Genomic DNA, 19690 nt, shown 5'->3' with positions numbered 1-19690 from the left:
TAATATGTTTGTAGGAACAATATATTCCTCCACAGAATGAGAAATATCAAGTTCTCATGAGAATTATGTTTTCCCCGCCCCCCTGTCCTGTGAACTGTCAGTGTTTTTTGCACTAATACAGTTATAATTATGTTATTTTAGGGATCTAAAGTTGCTGAAGATTATAAAATTGCATGTCATATTGACCTTCACATCATTCAACACAAATGTGTAAAATTCTGATATTTTTTATATGTTTATAAAGCTAAACAGTGTGGGGTCAAATTGACCCAAAACAACACGGATGTATACAAAATTTGTACAAGACACACAAAAAAATCCCTTTTCTTTGGGGTAGTCAAAATGTTACTATTGATCAATTGAAAGCTCACCTTATTCGGTTCATTTTCAGTAATCAAATTTTATTATTCAGTTTTAAATTAAATATGGACTACATGATTTTATTATATTATATACCAACATAACTAATCAAATTAAGAATTATTTTTTAATATAGCGTTTCTTGGTGTAAAGTACTCTTACATATAAGATTTCTTAGTTCTAATGGATCTTTGTTTTAAAGAAAGCGTTGAAAAGAAATGTCACAATTGTTAACAATTGTAAAAATAGTGCTGACCCTTGAGTAAAATTTGGTAAGTTCTATTTGTTGGGTAGTTTTAAGTAACTCAAGCAACCAGAGGTGTTTGTCTCATATTTCTACACAAAACCAGATATAACCTGGCAAACGTATTCTTCAACATCAGTAACTTCTTCCTCTAATATGTAAAATAAATTCTATCAAAATTGGTCAATATTTTGTAGTAGAATGAGAACGCTTACTGGACTTACTGGAAAAGTAAAAAAAAAACACCCTCCTATAAACAAATAAACTCTTAAACAAATATTTTTTTATTTTATATTTAATTAGTTTAAAAACTGATATTTGAATATGAAGTTTTAAATGCTTTTACAAGTGTGAAGTACCCTTCTATACAGAAATCAGGATGGTCCATTGTGATGTCAGAGAGTGATTTTACAGGGAGGAGCTGTGAATGACCTCAATTTATGAAAAGATTTCAGAATACATAAATAGTAAGACTTTAGACAAGGTGAGCAACAAACAAGATCTGCTGCAGTACGATCTCCTTTTCAAGAACCTGCAGGACATCAAGAAGGTAAATGTAAATAAAATGTAACCATAATATTTGAAATTAAATTTAGATTTAAAAAAAAGTGTCTACCGCAATCAATGTAACAATTGGTGCTCTAACAACAGCACTGATCTTTCCATAGTAATTAGTAAGTGCTGTTTGTTGGAGTTGTACAGGAGCAATCAGAGAATCTCTATAGAGGAAAAAACTCACTTCAGAATCTGCTCTGAATCTCAAGCCACTTGACAGAGTTTGGAATGTATAAAAACGTATAAATAATTTTTGATTCAAAAAAAGTATCAAACATTTAAAAAATATTATTTTTTAGCAAAGTAAGAATTTATAAATGTTTGATACTTTATAGAGTAAAATTTTTACTAATTTCCTCAAAACAGAACAACTATAACTGTTTCATCACCGCAGAGGTAATTATTAAAACTGCTTTTAAACTGCAGTTTTAAATCCTTTAAAATGAGTTCTGTGTGTAACTCCAGCATCAGTAGCAGTAATGCTAGTACATTTACTAAATAAAAACATTAGTTGTAGAAAATGGAAATATAGGGGTAGGTTTTCTTTCCTATTTTAGTGAAATACTTTGTTGTACTTTGTAAAATTAAAGAAAAATCCCAGAGAAGTAGTTATACAGTGTTTTAAATGAGAGTTTTAGCTGTTTAGCTCCATTCAGCTCCATGCATTGAGGACTCCCTCGCGGGCTCCCTCTAGCGGTGATGGCGTATAATGAGATATAGCGGGGGAGGGGGCGGGGCTCTACATAACCCGGATGAGGCTGAGCTTCCGGAGTTTGTAGCGCCGGAGTAAGAGCCGGATCAGCTGAACCTCAGAAGGTACGGAGAAGTTTCTCTCTCTCTCTCTATCTCTCTCTTGAACACGCTGTTCTACATTCACTCCTACACCAACACCACCTTCAGCACGTGCAGCATTTACTCCACCAGCACTGGATCTCAGGAGGGGGGTTTGAGTAGGGGGTCGTGGAGCTGGGGATGGGGGGCTTTACAGATCATACACAGGATAACGGAGCCTCACACTCCTGCCCCCCCTCCCCCACATCACTAACACACACCTGAGATAAACCTGAACTAAATCTGAGATAAAACTGAACTAAATCTGAGATAAATGTGGGTTAAATCTGATCTGGATCAGTCATTAAATCAGGGTCTCCAAACGCACAGTGGTCCAGTCTCAGCATGGATCTACTTCTGGGTTCAGACTGATAGCGGATCAGAACCAGAAAAGATCCTCCAGTTCTTGAGTTCTTGAGTCTGAATGTGGATCAGATCCGCTGAGCTCTTTACTCCTTATTCTGCGTGGTGATCAGGGGGCGTGTGTTGGAATGTCTGGTGCAGCAGCATCTCCGTGACTTTCCCGTCAAAATAAAAGCCTGCCTGTTAAATATTACATTTAAAAAGAAATAATTAGTTTTAGAAATTATTGTAGTGAGGTAAGGGTCAGGCAAGACTGCGTAAAGTGGAATTTCACTTTGTGTTTTTATAATAATTATTAGCTTAATGATTTAACAGAAAACTCACTATTTTACTGTAATAATAAACATAATTAAAAAATCATGTTTAAATGTTCACAGTATCTTTAGCTAAACTGTTTTATTAAACAGCCCCTTAACTGATACATGTAATAATAATAATAATAATTATTATTATTATTATTATTATTATAATAACACGACACACGAGACTTGAAATTGTGAATGAAGATACATCAAAATCATATATTTTATCAGAATGGAAAAACTGGGAATAAACAGAATATAATAATCTGTTATTTGGCTATAATATTTACTACTGAAGCAAGTGAAGCACAGTAATAAAGTTCTACTGTAACTATATTAATATAATCTAATTAGCCATATGTTTAATGTATTTTAATGGTTAATAATGTCTAAACTTGTCTTCTAAGAATTAATTAAAGTATAACTTAACTATTTTACAGCGTTTATTACTGTTGTAAGTGTAACAGAGTAATAAAATACCTTTGTTTTAGATGAACTTTATAAAATGAGGCACTTTAATGCTGTTAAATGAAGTTTTGGCGGCCCCTGCTGTTTAGTGGTGAACTGCAGTTACGCTACGTTTGGTCTTTCTGAGCCACCGTACCTCAGCAGCGGTCTGTGTGTTTCTGTGCTGCGGGTAGGTGCTGAGCTCCGTGTTTTATGAGTAAATAGTGGTTAAAAACATGTTTTAAGTTAAAAATACTGCTATTAATTCGACTATAAGGCAGATTAAAAAGTGTTTTTGTAGAGAATTCACTGATTTAGGTAATAGTTAAGAGTTTATGAGCTTATTTCTCTCTTCTCTGTTAGAAGTTAAGTGAGACTAACACGAGGCTCAGTTTTCCCTCCACTGTCTGTACCAGCATAATACAGTGTTGCCAACTCCTCAGCTATTGGCTGTCCTAAAAGTCGCTATAAGTCGCTAAATGACGCCATCGCCTAATTTGCATAATACATGTTTTTGAAGCTGTAAAGGATTAGGGTTGTGGGAGAGAAAAAAGTGTGTAAAAAACACCATAAATGTGTTAGAAATGTTACATATGAAAAACTTCTGTTGCTTTTTAAATATGTAACTTTTTTACAATAACTTCATTTTTACGTGAATTGCATAAATTAGTTTTTTGCCATGTTCTTAAATGTTATTATAAGAGCAGCAGTTAGTCGGAACTGTTATTCTACATTTTTTTTTAGTTTATTTATTTATTTATTTGCGTTTTCTTAAGTTTTCTTTATTTTTAAACCTATCATAGACAAATTATTCAATGGTTCAATAGATATTTAGCTTTTTATAAAGAGGCAGACTGTGGAGGAGGTGAGTGACAGGCTATGTGGTGAGTGAGGTGAGTGAATGACTGAGACTGTGTGAGTTAAATTAAGTGATTTCTGTTCGTGTCACTCTGAAGACACAGTTATATTTATACTTCTGCTCTGTAAATACAGAGCGGGGTCAGTCAGCGGCGGCTGTGGGCACGCGCAGTTTATTTACAGTGTGTTGGTGGAGCGGTGTGTGTGCTCTGACAGTCAGACTGCACTGTGAGTGGTGTGGGCGGGGCTAACGGCAGCGCCCGCTGCAGCGCGAGGACAGTAACTGAAGAGCGCGTGTTCATCTCAGAGAAATCTTACATCTTACAAAAAAAGTCGCTAGAGGGTCTGAAAAGTCGCTTTATATAGCGACAAAGTCGCTAAGTTGGTAACTGAATATCAGCTAATCCTATTATTATTATTATTAGAGAGATTTTTGTTTATTCATTTAGCAGTATATCAGATAGTCCTATTATTTTTTTTTACTAATTATAATTATTTTGATTTATTTATTCAGCTCTGTCTTAACTGCAGCTGCCACTCAGGTAAAAAGAAAAAAAGTACATGTTGTTTTCCAGTTATCACATTGTGTTTAAGTGTTCCTTTAATTTTTTTTGCATATATATAATCACTATTTATAATGGTATTATTTGCCATCCAGATGCACTTGAACTCCATATAAGAAATTTAGGTGAAATCAAAATAAAGGTAAATATAGTTTTGAACCGTTTGTAGTTTGATTTTTAGTAGGTAAAAATATTTTGTTTTAGGTAATATCGCCCATCTCTATGTGAAATGCTGAAAAACACTTCATGGGTTTAAATAGTCATATCGCTTTTCAAATCTACAGTCTTTTATTTACTAAATGTGTAGCTACATTTCCAAGTCAACCAATAAGAAGTTATGATATTTAAGGTGGAATTGAAAATTCAGGGAAAATGTTAATTCATTAGCTAGGCTGAGCTAACGTAAAAAGACTAAAAAACATGATACATATTGTTCAGAAACTAATTAACATTTAGTTAGAGTTAATGAAATTGTGGGTAACGTTAGCTTCTGTAAAACTGCAGCAGGTCTCGGAGCTTCTGCTGCTCTCTGGCTCCGGAGATGAAGTTGGGACATTACAGATAAAGATATTTATAAGATAAAATGAGACACCTTTATTGTAAGCAAAAAGGGAAGTCAATATAGTACAGTATTAATTATATGGATTAGTGTATTTCAGTGTAAAGTGAGATACTAAAGTATTTGTCAAACATGGTATTCAGTAGTGGACAGCAGCAGAGTTTATGCTACATATATTTTGCGGCTGCAGCCTGCTGACAGTCTACTGCAGAACGAGCTAAACTTCATATTATAATGTCTATGGATTTAGAATGAGACAAAAGTACAGAAGCTTTTATGGTAATATAAAGGTGTCCCAGTATTTCCCATATATATATATATGTGACCTCTCATACTCCGTCCCGCCCCAAGGATGGACACCACATGGTTTGGATGATGGGTATTTTTATTCTGCAACGAGTTCAGCATTCACATAACACATCAGATCAGTTTCTGGTCAGCTTAGCCAGCCTAAACAGAGTTAGCTATTGTTAGCAACAGAGACATGTGGCCTGTTAGCTAAATCAGCTAGCTTAATTAGCTAGCTAATTGGCACACAAAAATGACTTAATCCATGTAACTAACACATGCACATTCATTATATAGTCGTTTAGAGCTGTTAAGTATTAAAATATACTAGCACTGAGTACTTATTTTATTATTTTAGTGATTTTTACTGGAGCTCTGTAGAGAGCCAACTCACCCACAGCAGGGATATCTCAGACTGCTGGGGTCTCCCAGCATGCACTCATTTTATACTAAAAACTGGCAGCCTTTGACCAGCAGGTGGTGCTGAACTCATTTGCAGTAATTTATATATTATTAACTATTTATATATACTTTTAACACTGTTACATATATATATATATATATATTAATTTCAGTTACTTAACAAGCTTTTATTTTAATACACTAAATTATTTCTTCTTTTTTTTTCTTTTCAGAAATGAAAATATTATAGGATTTCTACTGAAATCTATGAAAGAGGTGAAGCACAAGCCATCCTGAAGAATCTCCAGAACACACAGAAATTGTTTGATACATTTAACAGACAGAGGAAACAGAGGAAAGTCCCGACATGGAGGAACATCAGCACTCTGTCAATAGTTTTACTAAACAGAGTGATCTCAAAAAACACCAGCGCATTCACACAGGAGAGAAACCGTATCACTGCTCAGACTGTGGAAAGAGTTTTAATCATCAGAGTAATCTCAATAAACACCAGCGCATTCACACAGGAGTGAAACCGTATCACTGCTCAGACTGTGGGAAGAGTTTTACTGAACAGAGTACTCTCAAAAAACACCAGCGCATTCACACAGGAGAGAAACCGTATCACTGCTCAGACTGTGGGAAGAGTTTTACTCAACATAATACTCTCAAAATGCACCAGCGCATTCACACAGGAGAGAAACCGTATCACTGCTCAGACTGTGGGAAGAGGTTTACTTTCGAGAGTACTCTCAAAAAACACCAGCGCATTCACACAGGAGAGAAACCGTATTACTGCTCAGACTGTGGGAAGAGTTTTACTCTACAGAGTACTCTCAAAAAACACCAGCGCATTCACACAGGAGAGAAACCGTATTACTGCTCAGACTGTTGGAAGAGTTTTAATCGACAGTGTACTCTCAAAAAACACCAGCGCATTCACACAGGAGAGAAACCGTTTCACTGCTCAGACTGTGGGAAGAGTTTTAATCGACAGAGTACTCTCAAAATACATCAGCGCATTCACACAGGAGAGAAACCGTATCACTGCTCAGATTGTGGGAAGAGTTTTACTGAACAGAGTAGTCTCAAAATCCACCAGCGCATTCACACAGGAGAGAAACCATATTACTGTTCAGACTGTGGGAAGAGTTTTACTCATCAGAGTAATCTCAAAAAACACCAGCGCATTCACACAAGATAGAAACTGTATCAGTGCTCAGACTTTGGGAAGTGTTTTACTCAACAGTGTAATCTCAAACTGCACCAGTGCATTTACCAATGCCTTTTTATTGGTTCAGAAAAAAATATTCTTATCCAGGGATGATATTTATAGAATTCCACGTTATGTTTTCATGTATGTTTAAATACCTACATTTGTTCATGCCCTCAGAGATCTCCACCACTTAGTTAAACATGTGTTGTAGTATAATACGTTTTAAACACAGTGTAGTGGACTAAACAGAGGTTTTCTGCATCGCTTGGACACACACACACACACACACTACCCCCACTTTATGGTCTATAAGGAACTTCAACCCCCAGAACACTCTAAAAGCCTTGGAGTAATCTTTTTCAAACAGCCTTAAATTTCAAAATGACGTTTCCTGACTATTTCTTCACTCAGCCTCGCTCAAGAGCCCTGAATGCAAGTTTAGGGTAAACATTTTTAAATTCTTTTGACATTCCTACAGACGCTGTCAGTCGTAAACCTGGATTTAGGACCGTTAATGTTTAAACATCTGGAACTGTGCACAATTGTGGTTTTGCCAACAGCACCATCACCAGGACAAGGACGGGACTGCCGGACTTGAGAGAGTGTCCAAGACTTAATGAATGTATTGGAAATTGTAAATTCACCAAATATCATACCAATTAAGGGGTTTGTGCTTAGTTATTTCTGCAATCACTTAGAAATAAGATTCATGAAGTTAGGAGAAATGTTCTAAGCTTGGAATTCCATTTTTAACATTGCAGACCACAAGTCAGTGGGCTGATAAGCGACTCTTTTTCACCAACCTCTCCCACGGTCGTAAATTCCGGCCAGCAGCTTTGTCTAAACATTCACTGCAGAGGGAATGTAATTTTTCACTAAGAATTACTTAAAATATAGATTGACTATATAAAAAAGGTGTTTTACAGATATTTACCAAATGCCACTTCTGGTATATGTGTTTGGATATGTCCTGATTAAATTTTCCTATTGAAGTCTGAATCAGCAAGGTTTAACTAGCATTTGATAATTTAGCTATATTTGGTTATTAGTAGTTTAACCATGTTGTATCTTTTACGTGATTTAATTGGGTTTAAATAATAACATGACTCTTGATCTCTTTTTGACAAGGTACCATCCATTGTTGTATTTCTAAGATTATCTTGTGATGGTAAGATTGTTGTTTCCTGAATTTATCCTCACAAACTGGTATGCTGAAGACTGTATTTTGATCCACTGTTTAATTGAGTTTTCTTTTGGTTTGGTCTATTAGTAAAATAAAAAAATCTTTCACTAGCTGAAGCATGGTGACCATGTGGGGGTGTTTTATGGCCCTTTGTGAACAGATCATCTTCCTCGCCAAAGTTTGAAATTGCTCCTAGACCAATTAAAACACAGACACTTGGGCCACAGAGCCAATCGTAGCTTAAGGTCCAAAGCAGGTTTAAGCTACAGACTCAGTCAGTTATGGGCAGAGAGTTTTGGAGTCAGTTGAGGAGAGGAGGGCAGATAGAGAGCAGTTGGAGAAGAGAGAGTAGGGAGCCCAGAGATGGAGGAAGGATAGACAGAGAGGAGTTTGGAGTTTAGTTTTTTTTACTAGTTTAGTTTAGTCAGCTTAGTTTAGCATTCTTAGTACAACTCATTTAACCTTTTTCAAGCATAATGGTATTAGTTATTCTAGTTTAAAATAACTAAGCTATTTTATGATCTACGGAGTTCTTCTGCTCGCCAAAATAGTTAATTCAGTAAACCAACTAGACCAACCGACGGATCACCGAAAGGGTACGCCAGCCGAGCCAGCTCAGGGGAAAGGTTCTCCCTGTGCAGAGACTAGAAGTGGGTGTCGACCAGGTGCGCCGCTGGCCCACAGAGCACTATCTTTACCCTGCGGATGGGTCCACGTGGGACCTGCTAGGGGTGCAAGATGCAAGCCGATCAAGAGGTTTGAACAGCAGACGGAACTGATGGGGACCCCTTTGTGGACGTCAGGCAGTTTGGGTATTTCTTTCAAGAATTGGTGTTTCGGTTGGTCAAGTCTAGTTTGGTTATTGTCCTCTTTTCTTAGTATAGATTCATTTTCAGTTGTTGGGCGAGAAGGATGAACTTTGTAGGTCCTAAAACATCTTAATTATCTACATATTTTGGTGTTCTCATTTGATTGTTTTGACCTCATTACATTTAGACCCTTATTTAGAAATCCTCACTTAATAGTTCTAGTAATTTTTATTCCTTTCATACCAGTATTATAACGTCTTTGTTCTTTTAGTTCTCATTTATCGTTCTACACTATGGTTTGATATCTAATGGCTACATTTATGACTTTTAATAAAATACTTTTATATTACAAAACCTGTAATTTCAGTGTGTTTTCTGGATAACTTGGTTATGAGAATTCCTGTCACCTGTAGAAGCCACACCCTGAGATGACTTGTGTTATTAATTAATTTGATTAATTAATTTATTAATTAATCTAATTAAATTAATTTAATAACTGGCGCCCAATTAAAAATATTTCAACATCTCAATTAGCACCAGGTATTAAACCACTGAGCCCGCTACACAACCATTTTCTGATTATCCCCACTTAGTATCTGCAGGTGGCCATTAACAATTAATTAAATTAATAAGTAAACCCAACAAATCCCTGCTTTAATAAATTGTTATTTTGCTGATAATGAAGTATCCTGTCTCTCTATTCTTTATCTCTACTTCGGGCTTCCATCAAAAGAAAGTAAGGGGTAGTGCGAATTTTCCCAACACTAGCTAGCTAAAACATTCCACACTAAAATAAAGTAGTTAACATTAGCTAAACTAGCTAGCTAAAACATTCCACACTGAAATAAAGCATTTAGCATTAGCTAACCTAGCTAGCTGAAACATTCCACACTGAAATAAAGTAGTTAACATTAGCTAATGTAGCTAACTAAAACATTCCACACTCAAATAAAGTAGTTAACATTAACTAACCTAGCTAGCTAAAACATTCCACACTGAAATAAAGTAGTAGCTAATGTAGCTAACTAAAACATTCCACACTGAAGTAAAGTAGTTAACATTAGCTAATGTAGCTAACTAAAACATTCCACGCTACAATAGAGTAGTTAACATTAGCTAACCTAGCTAGCTAAAACATTCCACACTGAAATAAAGTAGTAGCTAATGTAGCTAACTAAAACATTCCACGCTAAAATAGAGTAGTTAACATTTGCTAACCTAGCTAGCTAAAACATTCCACACTGAAATTAGGTAGTTAACATTAGCTAACCTAGCTAGCTAAAACATTCCACACTCAAATAAAGTAGTTAACATTAGCTAACCTAGCTAGCTAAAACATTCCACACTAAAATAAAGTAGTTAACTTAAGCTAACCTAGCTAGCTAAAACATTCCACACGGAAATAAAGTATTTAGCATTAGCTAACCTAGCTAGCTGAAACATTCCACACTTAAATCAAGTAGTTAATATTAGTTAACCTAGCTAGCTAAATCTTCCCACTTTGAAATAAAGTAAACATTAACTAACCTAGCTAGATAAAACATTCCACACTGAAATAAAGTAGTTAACATTAACTAACCTAGCTACCTAAAACATTCCACACTAAAACAAAGTAGTTAACATTTGCTAACCTAGCTAGCTAAAACATTCCACACTGAAATAAAGTAGTTAACATTAGCTAACCTAACTAGCTAAAACATTCCACACTTAAATCAAGTAGTTAATATTAGTTAAACTAGCTAAATCTTTCCACTTTGAAATAAAGTAAACATTAGCTAACCTAGCTAGCTAAATCATTCCAAACTGAAATAAATTAGTTCACATTACCTAAAGTAGCTAGCTAAAACATTCCACACTTAAATAAAGTAGTTAATAGTAGTTAACATACCCAGATAGCAAAGGGAGGTTGAATCAACGTTGATTTTTGGGTTTTTTGGTCGGTTTTGGTTGAATGACCAAAAATCAACCATAAATCAACGTTATTATAGGTTGAAATTATAAACGTTGTTTAACGTTGACAACACAACGTGGAATCAACGTTGTGATTGGTTATGATCTACAACGTAACCCGTAAGACCAAGGGCGTAGGAGCAGGTTTGATATTGGGGGGGACACATTTGCCAATATGAACCCAAGCCCACCCTATAGTTTCTTAGAACAACATTTGTGGAAATTACTTTTAATCACAAATAATAATTTTTTTTCTGTATTTTGTTTTTTATTAGTTAACAAGGTGATTTTACAACCTAAACATGTTACTTCACATTACATTTACTGTTGTAAGAAAAAATTATGCATATACATATACATATGACAAAAATTATCAGTTATCACCTAATATTTAAAATAATATAACAGATTTGGTTATTATTATTATTATTATTATTATTATTATTATTATTATTATTATTATTATTATTATAATCATGTATTGGCATGTCAATTCTGTTGTATATTTACATTTTCTCCACTCTTTAAAAAAATCCTATGCTTTTATTTTTCTATTAAGAGCTCTTCTAAAGATTGGTGTCCTTTTATGTAAAAGAATGTAACTTTACGTTTCATAAAGATTTTAATTATAAACGTCAGGACATGTGGCCTTACTGTGAACCCTGTTCTTACATATTCTACTGAATATTAACACTGTTCTACATATTCTAGAGCTTTCTCTGCTTTAAAGACATTTAATAAAGTAAGTGGTGGTATGATGTGTCTAATGCACTGCTGGATATACATGATTAAACTCAGTAAACTCAGTAAATGACTGTTTATTAGCTGATCAGCTGGATCAGGTGGAAAACACAATTTTGGGGCAGTGATCAGGGTTAAGAAACTGCTTTAAACTACAAACATAAAGTACAGTACTAAATTCTGACTATCCACTACATCCAGCTTCTAGATAACTAGTTAACTAAATGAATTTTTGTTCATTATAGCTCACAGTAAGTCCTGTAATCCTAAATTAATAAAGACAGTTTAAAAATGAAACAGTAATTAGCTGATCAGGTACAGGGCAAGTTTATTTTTTCTTTAACGTTGACTTCCAATCTATCTAATTCCAAAGTTAAGCTAACTCACTCACACAGCTGCAGTTTATTAATCACAGTGGGTTTAAACTGTGTGCTGATTTAGAGTCTTGTATTTTTAACCAGCTATCAGAAACATCATCACAGTTTATGTGGTTAGCCTATCGTTACCTTTCTTTTAGAAAAATCCCCGTATATCCAGATCTTAATCAGCTGAAGCTGCTGCAGCCCGATCCCGCTGCTAAATCTCACAGCGAGGGGGCGGGGCTTCCCCCACTAGCACACCGCGGGCCGCAAAACCAGCAAGCTGATTGGCTGTTTGTGCTGAGAGGCGGGACTTAATACCTGAACCGGCTCCGTGATTGGTCCGGTCTGTCTCCTCATTAATAGTACAGCTGATCTGAGCGAAACGATATAATTTTTGGGGGGGACAAATCCACCTGTTTCCAATATTGGGTGGGACATGTCCTACCCATCCCCCCCCGGTTCCTACGCCAATGCGTAAGACCATCTCCCTCGTTTAACAGCTAACTACAGACTCTTCATGGCTCTCTGACAGTGTTGGAAACTCACCGTGAAGGCGAACTGAAACACGCCCAGTGAGGAGCTGCGCAGCGGGCGTGTCCCAAATCGCTGAGAAATAGTGCAGAGTAGTACATACACAGGTTTATGGAGAGCCTGTCCATAGCCTAACCATAGTCTGTAAGACATTTATCTGAGTAAACACCGCTGGTATTCATATTAACCCTTATCTTTATCTACTGCCTCTCAACTGAATCGTCACTTTGGGTGTTTAGCATCCCTAAATATCTAATCCTAGAATCACCCATGCACAGTACTATACATAAAAGTGTAGAATAAAATCAAACTAAACTACTCCAAAAAGAGTTAAGAGTGTTCCATGACACTTTATATTACAGCCTGAACAAGCCTCTCCTTGTTTCATTGTACCATTAGGTATACTTAAAACAACAGTATTAAGCACTCCGAACTCCAGCAACATCACAGTCAAGCAACAATAACCCACAAGCATTCACAATAAAAACTTTATTATGAACATATTCAATACAAGTTAAAACACACACCCTACTCTGAATTAACTATATTTAACCCTTTTAAGCCTGAACCATTAGCAGGAAATTCTCATTTCTGTAATTTAATTTAACTTTCTTTACAGTTATTGAAAAAACTTTGCCTGAGTATATACCACAATTAACATTTTACAACAGTTCATAGCTGTGCAACAGAGGCTTTACCACACAACACCAAAGTAACCGTTCTGACAAAACTCATTAGACAGCAATATAATTAAGCAATATATTTAAGAATAATACACCTATTATGACAGTCATAAATATTCATCCCACAATGTCCAACCCTTGTACTAAAGTTAACATAATATGAATAATATTCTGCATTGAGTTCTTACACTTTAATGCTTTAAGCCCTTCATGGTAATATGAATAATTTAATTGAACATTTCACTGGAAGAACTTTACTTGAGCACATATGACATTACTATTATAAAAAACACTTCCTTCCTCTCTGGTGCCAACATGCAAAATAACATGTTTTACACATTTTAGCAATATTTATAAGTCATTAATTATTTAGGGAAATTGTGAAACACTATGAAACCCAGGATATTGTCTTTAGATACTTACACCATTGCAACTCTAATCCAAGGGCAGAGAAAAGTAAGAATGCAGTCTGGATCAGTTTGTTCACACAGAAGGTTAAAAAGGTACACTAGGTAGGATTTTCTTGATTTATAATTTTTAAAGAAGTAAAATATTTCAGCTTCAAAATCACTGTTTAACTTTAAGAGCTGGATGTAACCAACACTCACAAGAACTGCATTTCTTTTGAGAACTATGAACTGCTTTATGGTACTATAGCTCCAACAAGTACTACAAGATTTTTTCAAAGCCACTGGCAAACGCGGCTTTTCTAAACCTACAGCTAACTTCATAGACTGTAATCACTAAAACTGGTTGTAAGTGAGAAGTACGCCTCTCTCTTTCTAAAACAGATCTCCACCACTTTCCTCTGGCTCTGTCGGGTCTGGTTCAAGAAAATGGCTTAACACAATTTTATTTTCTATAAAGCTATGCCGTGATGTCTCAATATAGCAAAGTAACAAATCACTATAATCGTAAAAAAAAGGCTGCATAAGTGACCTGCACAGTGCACACGTTGGTTTATATTTGCTGAATTGCAAAAACCTCTTATGGAGGCCAGGCAAGGGTCTGCGTTTTTGTTTTACTATGAGTTCATGTTTGGCTTGTTTGTATTAAACGCTAAATTTGTAAGCACGTGTGCTGGCTCGGTCCTTTCAATCAAAGAGATGCATGAGTAAATTTGTGCAGGGAGAGAAAGGGGCTTAAATGTGACTTCATGACAGTTCTGTAAACTTGAATTACAGTCAGGGGAAGGCCACAAGCCAATTATTGAATAAATTCGATTCAATAAATAACTCTTTTACCCAGTGTGCCTTTAAAGTAGGGCTTAGATCAGGCCCAAATATCCAGCCCGACCCGACCCCGAAAGTTTTTCTCAGTCGATTTGGTACATTTCTCAGATCAGAATTTAAATTCTCAAAACTGTTCATTCAATCTCCACATCTCCTCCCTTGGGCACATCATAATTGCATTTCTCATTGTGTTTCACATTTTGCAAATGCGTCTGTCATTCATGCAAATGGTCATGTACAATTTTCAGCTGTTTTTTTTGCATTATCCATTGCTTGTGTCATGCTTATCAATGTGAATGAGGTATGTGCTTTTGCAGGCATTTCATTGAGTTTTGCTCTTTGCACTAACTGTTTTGAGAAATGCACTTGTGATGCCAATGTAAATCATGATGTGAGAAATGTACCAAATCGACAGAGAAAAACTGTAAAACACAAACAATGCAAACAATGATCCACTGGCCTGAACATCGATTAATTAGGCTACAAGAATGTCTGAACGACTTTCCTCTAATCTAATAATTTAAGATGGTTTAAGTATATAACATCCTTTCTAAACAATAAATTTTCTTTATTTTAAATCATACAGCCTAAGTGCAAAAAACACAAAAACAGCAATATTGCTGTGCTGTGTGATCATTCTATCTGGCAAAACTTACAAATAAATAAATAATAATAATAAAAAAATTAAAAATTAGTTGTTACTTTGCTATACTGAGCTTGGGTCCCAAAATCTGCACTTGAAAAAGTGTTTGCCCCTTCTTGATTTCCTGATTTTTTGCATGTTTTTCACACTTAAATATTTCTGAACATCAAACCAATTGAAATACTAGTCATAGACAACACAGGTAAACACAAAATGCTATTTTTAAATGAAGGTGTTTATTATTGAGGGAAAAAAAACTCTAACCCTACATGGCCCTGTGTGAAAAAGTGATTGCCCTCCTTGTTAAAACATATCGTCACTGTGGTTTCTGACACCTGAGTACACTGTGTCTAGCCACACCCATGCCTTATTTTTGCCACACCTGTTCTCAATCAAGACATCACCTAAATAAGACCTGTCTGACAAAGTGAAGTCCACCAAAAGATCCTTAAAAGCTACACGTCATGCCGAGATACAAAGAAATTCAGGAACAACTGAGAAAAAAGGTAATTGAGATCGTTCAGTCTGGAAAGGGTCATAACGCCATTTCCAAAGCTTTGGGAATCCAGAGAACCACAGTGAGAGCCATTGTCCACAAATGGCAAAGACATGGAACAGTGGTGAACCTTCCTAGGAGTGGCCGGCCCCCCCCAAAATTACTGCAAGAGCGCAGCGACAACTCATCCAAGAGCTCACAAAAGACCCCACAACAACATCCAAAGAACTGCAGGCCTCACTCGCCTCAGTTAAGGTCAGTGTTCATGCCTCCACCATCAGAAAGAGACTGGGCAAAAATGGCCTACATGACAGAGTTCCTAGATGAAAACCACTGCTGAGCAAATAGAACATTAAAGCTTGTCTCAGTTTTTCCAGAACATCTTGATGATCCCCAAGACTTATGGGAAAACATTCTGTGGGATGATGAGACAAAAGTTGAACTCTTTGGAAGGTATGTGTAAAAGAAACACTGCATTCCAGAAAAAGAACATTATACCAACAGTAAAATATGGTGGTGGTAGTGTGATGGTCTGGGGCTGTTTTGTTGCCTCAGGACCTGGAAGACTTGCTGTGATAAATGGAACTATGAATTCTGCTGTCTACCAAATAGAAACTGAAGGAGAATGTCCGACCATCTGTTCATGACCTCAAGATGAAACGATATTGGGTTCTGCAGCAGGACAATGATCCAAAACACACCAGCAAGTCCATCTCTGAACGGCTGCAGAAAAACAAAATGAAGACTTTGGAGTGGCCTAGTCAATCAGACCTGAATACGATGGAGATGCTGTGGCATGACATTAAAAAAGCTGTACATGGTGGAAAATGTGGCTGAATTACAACAATTCTGTAAAGATGAGTGGAGCCAACATTCCACCACAACGCTGTAAAAGACTCATTGCAAGTTATCGTAAACGCTTGGTTGCAGTTGTTGCTTCTAAGGGTGGCCGACCAGCTATTAGGTTTAGGGGGCAATCACTTTTTCACACAGGGCCATGTAGGTTTGGATTTTTTTTTCCCTTAATAATAAACACCTTCATTTAAAAATAGCATTGTGTTTACCTGTGTTGTCTTTGACTAATATTTAAATTGGTTTGATGTTCCGAAACATTTAAGTGTGACAAACATGCAAGCGCGAGGGGGAGCGGGAAATCCGACCGGAGTTCAGCTGCTGCAGCGAAATCTCACCATTCCTTTAAACTGTGAAACAGACTGTCCGGATTTAACTTCTACAAAACACACCGAAGAGACCTGCGCGCGCCACTGCCTGCAGTGCAGAGTGAGAGAGAGATGAGAGGTGTGTTTGAAGGAGGGGGTAATGTGTATTTAGTGTAGCTCGGTTTATATACATATATATCTTCGCCTGTCCAATCTCTCCACATTTTCCATCGTGTACATTAAAAACAAATGTTAAAATTAGATGGAAAATGACTAGCTCTGTTTTAGTTTCTGTAACAACAACAGTGTTGTTTTATTTACTAATATTTTAGAGTGTCTCTAAAAGCAGGTTTATTTTGCTTCATTATACTTATTGATAAGTGATATACACATTAAACATATTACATGTTAAATAGTTCAGTAATAAAAAATCTGTATACAGCTCTCCTGCTGTTGTCTGACGGGTTAACTGTGTGACTTGAAGTTACTAATTTGTTTTTTTATGAGTGTAAAGTCATTTTCAAGCTGTAATGGCCATCTTTTTCTCTCTTTCTTTGGGAAGCAGGTTCAGAATTCCCAGCAAACAGCCAGATTATTAAAAATGTATTCAAAGTTTCAAAATAAATAGCCTATATAATGTTATTTGAAGTATGAACCACAGTTTACAGGTTAAACATTAGAAATGCTTAGCAGTGTATGGAATCAGCTCAGAGTTAAATCCGTTATACACAATAGAGCTCTCAGGATTTGACACATTTTATAATTGAAGATTGTCAGCATTGCTGAAAGAAATGTATATTTTTTATTTACAAACATTGTAAGATATAGGCCTACTATAATCAGTTTCACATGGATTTTTTGTTTTAATGTTAATTTCTGCACTGATATTTTAAAGACTGTAAGGTCATGAAACTATGGAAAGTGTGTGAACCTTGTAACCGCCTCAGACAGCCTGTCCACAGTTTTGCGCAGATATTTCAAGTTAAAGCTGAATTCATGCTTTTAATCCCAGAAAAACGCTCTTATTTACCTTTTCATGGCCTTTTAAAGGTCATTTAAATGCTTAATTGCCGTTGTTTTGCTGTTTTCCTCGGGTTTTGAGTGCTGAGCTGACTGTTCTAAACGCTGACTCTCGGTCGCGCGCGGGTGGGGGCGGGGCTGGTGACGTCACGGGTCCTGCATTGTGTAATATCACGATATATATCGCAAAAAGCTAAAACAATGCGATTTGAATTTTTTTCAATATCGTGCAGGCCTTATGCATGCATCATTTCTTGTGGTATGTGACATTTTCAATTCCGATTTGGGCCAGTTCAATGTGGGGTCTTGAAATCTGATGCAGGATAATAGCCCTCTAAAATATTTGAACTGTATATATTCTGAGGGATTCTAAAGAATTGGCCAACATGCTATGGGAGGTAGTTCTAGCCAAAAATAAAACTGAAATAAAATGGCTAAAAAGAAAATGCAAATCCCTTTGCCATTTTTTGCCTGTGTGAACAGATATAAAAAACTTCATTAAATCCACTTTGGATCTACACTCACTGCATCACTCAGCTCCACATATACTATACACTGATCATATAGGAGCACTATTGTATAGTACATTTGCATATGAATGTAATGTAGAACACCTTTTACTACTCTCATTGTCAGTTTTTAGGGACTGGCCTTCTTACCACTGAACAGGTAACTTTCGCATTCACCGTTTGAGGTTATATGAAATATCACACTTCATTTGTATCCAACTTGGCATGTTAAAATGAAAATTAAGCAATTGTATTTTTAATTTTGTCATTATATTTTGGAAAAAAAAGTCAAAATGTCTTTGCATTTTCTTTTAAGCCATTTCAATTCAGTTTTATTTTTGGCTGATCTGCCTCCCATAAAATGCAGCCACAGGATGTGACTGCAGCGTTAAAAGACATTAATAATAACAATAATAATAATAATAATAATAATAATAATAAACAAACACCTGGCCAAATAATGTGCACATTATGTGGAGTCAATAGCATGCCCCTGATGTCAATACTGTGTGATGCTGTAGATTGAGTGATCATTGTATTTTTTTTTCTTTTTGAAGACACCTCCTGTGACATAAAGCAGTGCCATCTTGCTTGGATGTAGAGTCAGGTTTTGGATCTGCAGATCATTCCCTGTGTTAGAAGAAGGAGAGAGGGGTGAAATGTTGAGTTGCATTAAAACAAAGGTAGGAGAAGTCATGTGAAGACAAAATGAGTATTACTAATTCTTACACCATTATTGCTGCACTGTCCTTTTGAAGTGGCAACAGATTTGAAATGGCTATTGACTGATAAAATAAAGGGCTATACACAAGAAACTAGTATTTCATCTACTATATTTTAAATACAATCTATCCAGTCACAGGACTAGCCAGTATACACTATGTTGGCAAAAATATTCGTTCATCCATCCAAATAATTCAACTGATGTTCCAGTCACTTCTATTGTAGAGAAGCGTACTTTACATCTTTAGTTTTCATCAGTCAAAAGGAACAGCTACAATTTTTTTCTGAATCTTTTTGTACAGCGACAGTGTCCTTGTGCCACTGATTGGCCAAAGCCCCTGTTAAAAGGAACCTTACAAGTGTACTATTAGTATACTTATTTTAAACTAAAATTAAGCAAGTATGCAGTAGTATTAGGGCTGAAAGATTTTTTTTGAACGATTAATCTAATTGCAATTTTTTATCTATAAATTGCGATTTAAAATGCAATTTTTTTTATGTCTTCTCAAGTATTTTTCAACAAACAGAAGCAATAAATCAATCTGATTAATAATAAACAATGTCAGATTTATTTAAAGCACAGATAACAATAAAGCAAACAAATCTATGCTTTTCCTTTTCACCCTTTTTTTTAATAGAAAAATAAATAGAAAAATAGTA

At 35.8% G+C, this 19690-nt stretch overlaps 3 protein-coding genes across 4 annotated transcripts in view; 2 read left to right on the top strand and 1 right to left on the bottom strand.

Moving 5' to 3' along the window:
- Window positions 1–19690, top strand: part of LOC125801678 (zinc finger protein 160-like) — a 289977-nt gene that overhangs the window by 204960 nt on the left and 65327 nt on the right. The gene's annotated exons all lie outside the window — the stretch shown is intronic.
- LOC125801360 (zinc finger protein 239-like) overlaps window positions 1–19690 on the bottom strand; it is a 151085-nt gene that overhangs the window by 96153 nt on the left and 35242 nt on the right. The gene's annotated exons all lie outside the window — the stretch shown is intronic.
- LOC125801450 (zinc finger protein 154-like) lies at window positions 1886–9334 on the top strand. 2 transcript variants are annotated; one of them, XM_049478206.1, is made up of 2 exons: window positions 1886–1975; window positions 6006–9334. In XM_049478206.1, exon 2 carries the CDS (start codon window positions 6140–6142, stop codon window positions 6974–6976), a length of 837 nt encoding a protein of 278 aa, XP_049334163.1. In that variant the 5' UTR covers window positions 1886–1975; window positions 6006–6139; the 3' UTR covers window positions 6977–9334. The 2 variants fall into 2 exon arrangements, with proteins under 2 accessions (XP_049334163.1, XP_049334164.1); XM_049478207.1 differs by lacking the exon at window positions 1886–1975 and adding an exon at window positions 3137–3292.

Source organism: Astyanax mexicanus, chromosome 4 (genome assembly GCF_023375975.1).
Source record: "Astyanax mexicanus isolate ESR-SI-001 chromosome 4, AstMex3_surface, whole genome shotgun sequence".
NCBI lineage: Eukaryota > Metazoa > Chordata > Actinopteri > Characiformes > Acestrorhamphidae > Astyanax > Astyanax mexicanus.
The sequence above is the reverse complement of the archived record's forward strand: the minus strand, read 5'-3'. Positions and strand labels throughout refer to the sequence as shown.

Excerpts from the sequence above, each read along its gene's own strand:
- LOC125801450 (XM_049478206.1), top strand. The coding sequence starts at position 6,140 with ATGGAGGAACATCAGCACTCTGTCAATAGTTTTACTAAACAGAGTGAT.